Here is a 2,039-nt window from a genome sequence, read left to right on the forward strand (position 1 = left end):
TAATCGCTGACATTTGTGAGCAAGTGGAGCCACTTAATTGGGGGAGTCATCGATTTCGACTTAGGCTCAATTAACCACGCCTCCAGCTCGGCCAACTGTACGGGTTCACAACGCCCTAATTGAGAGATGCTCGCCGTGTACATGTTAATCAAGAGGGCGTTCCAATTGCCGAGTGTGTGTGGCAATAGTAAATTATTAAATCATCGACAGCGGCTAGGTCGCGGGTGTCCTATTAATTTGGGGGAATATATATATAGGCCCGACGACGCGGAAAAGCAGGCAATACAAAATGATGGCAGTGGAGAACAAGACCCAGGCTTCAAAGGAGCAGCAGGAACCGATTGTCCTCGAGAGTTTCCTGAAGTACGCCAATGTGTTTTATCTTTCAATAGGAATGCTGGCCTACGATCAAAAGGACAATGGCAAGAGGAGGAAGCTCCTGCTCCACTGGATGTTTATCGCCCAGATAATCAACCTGAACGCCGTGCTCTTGACGGAGCTAATCTACGTATTCCTGGCGATCAGCAGGGGCAGCAACTTCCTGGAAGCCACCATGAACCTTTCGTTTATTGGATTCGTGGTGGTTGGCGACCTCAAGATCTGGCACATCTGGCGGCAAAGGACGCAGCTCACCCATGTAGTGCGCGAATTGGAGACCCTGCACCCACAGACCGTCGATCAGCAAAAGCCCTACGATGTGGCAGTACACTTGGGCGGCTACAAACGCTACAGCGTCTTCTACTTTGGCATGCATCTGGTGCTGATCTGGACATACAACCTGTACTGGGCGGTCTACTACCTGGTCTGTGACTTCTGGCTGGATCTGCGTCAGTTCAAGCGGATGCTGCCCTACTACTGCTGGGTGCCCTGGGACTGGAGTACCGGTTCCAGCTACTATTTCATGTATGTCTCACAGAACTTTGCCGGTCAGGCCTGCCTCTCGGGTCAGCTGGCAGCCGACTTGTTAATGTGCGCCCTGGTCACCCTGCTGGTGATGCACTTTACCCGCCTGGCCGGTCACATCGAGAACTATGTGGCGGGGCTGAGCACGCCCCAGCGGGATCTGGAGTTCCTGCAAAAGGTGGTGGCCTACCACCAGCGACTGCTGCTGCTTTGTCAGGACATCAATGGGATCTTTGGAGTGTCGCTGCTCTGTAACTTTGTGTCGTCATCGTTTATTATATGCTTTGTGGGCTTTCAAATGACCATTGGCGGCAAGATCGACAACCTGGTGATGCTCGTCCTCTTTATCTTCTGCGCCATGGTCCAGGTCTTCATGATTGCCAGCTATGCCCAGCGTCTGCTTGATGCGGTAAAATCTAAGAAACCTAATTAAAAATAATTATAAATTTTTTATTTCATTCAGAGCGAGCACATTGGCCAGGCTGTGTACAATCACGATTGGTTTCATGCTGATTTGCGCTACCGCAAAATGCTTATCCTTATCGTCAAGAGGGCCCAGCGGCCCAGTCGCCTCAAGGCCACAATTTTCCTAAGTGTGTCACTGGTCACCGTGTCGGATGTAAGCTGAATAAAAGAAAACCTTTAAAAAGTAAAACATTAATTCGGTAACTTCCTCCTCCCATAGCTCTTACAACTCTCGTACAAATTCTTCGCACTCCTGCGCACCATGTACGTGGAGTAGACGTCGCGTCGCCTCCTGTGATTACAGCCACAATCCAACGGCAGCAGCAGCATGTGGCAGTGACAATGTTGAGGGACAAAAGAAGCAAATCATCGTTGGCCAATAACTTACGCCAATTGCCGCAAAGAGTTGTGCTTTTTAATTAAAGTAGTGGCAGGTCACGGAACAAATCGAAGAGCGGTCAACTAACCGCAGGACCAATGATTAATTATCGCCATTTCGTTTGCACACTGGGCACGCGTGAAATGCAAGACAAAAAGCACTGGGCACCGAAATTAGCGAACCCTTCTCTTCCAGCAACTCACCTGGCACTCACCTAAGCCACCAGCTACCCACGTGGAAAATTTAATTAAAGATTTCCCAATACCAATTGTGCATAAGCTTTCAGATGTGG

At 49.6% G+C, this 2,039-nt stretch overlaps 1 protein-coding gene across 1 annotated transcript; it reads left to right on the plus strand.

Annotated features, from left to right (window-relative positions):
- The first annotated feature begins 289 nt into the window (after nucleotides 1-289).
- Or85d (Odorant receptor 85d) lies at nucleotides 290-1,645 on the plus strand. The gene is made up of 3 exons (XM_017175786.1): nucleotides 290-1,312; nucleotides 1,367-1,522; nucleotides 1,589-1,645. The coding sequence occupies exons 1-3, from the start codon at nucleotides 290-292 to the stop codon at nucleotides 1,643-1,645; spliced, it is 1,236 nt and encodes a 411-aa protein (XP_017031275.1).
- The last annotated feature ends 394 nt before the right edge of the window (nucleotides 1,646-2,039 follow it).

This window comes from Drosophila kikkawai, chromosome 3R, assembly GCF_030179895.1.
Source record: "Drosophila kikkawai strain 14028-0561.14 chromosome 3R, DkikHiC1v2, whole genome shotgun sequence".
NCBI classification, from domain to species: Eukaryota; Metazoa; Arthropoda; class Insecta; order Diptera; family Drosophilidae; genus Drosophila; species Drosophila kikkawai.

Coding starts and splice junctions, on each gene's coding strand:
- Or85d (XM_017175786.1), top strand. CDS start 290: ATGATGGCAGTGGAGAACAAGACCCAGGCTTCAAAGGAGCAGCAGGAA. Junction 1,313..1,366: donor CCCAGCGTCTGCTTGATGCG/GTAAAATCTAAG, acceptor TATTTCATTCAG/AGCGAGCACATTGGCCAGGC. Junction 1,523..1,588: donor CACTGGTCACCGTGTCGGAT/GTAAGCTGAATA, acceptor CTCCTCCCATAG/CTCTTACAACTCTCGTACAA.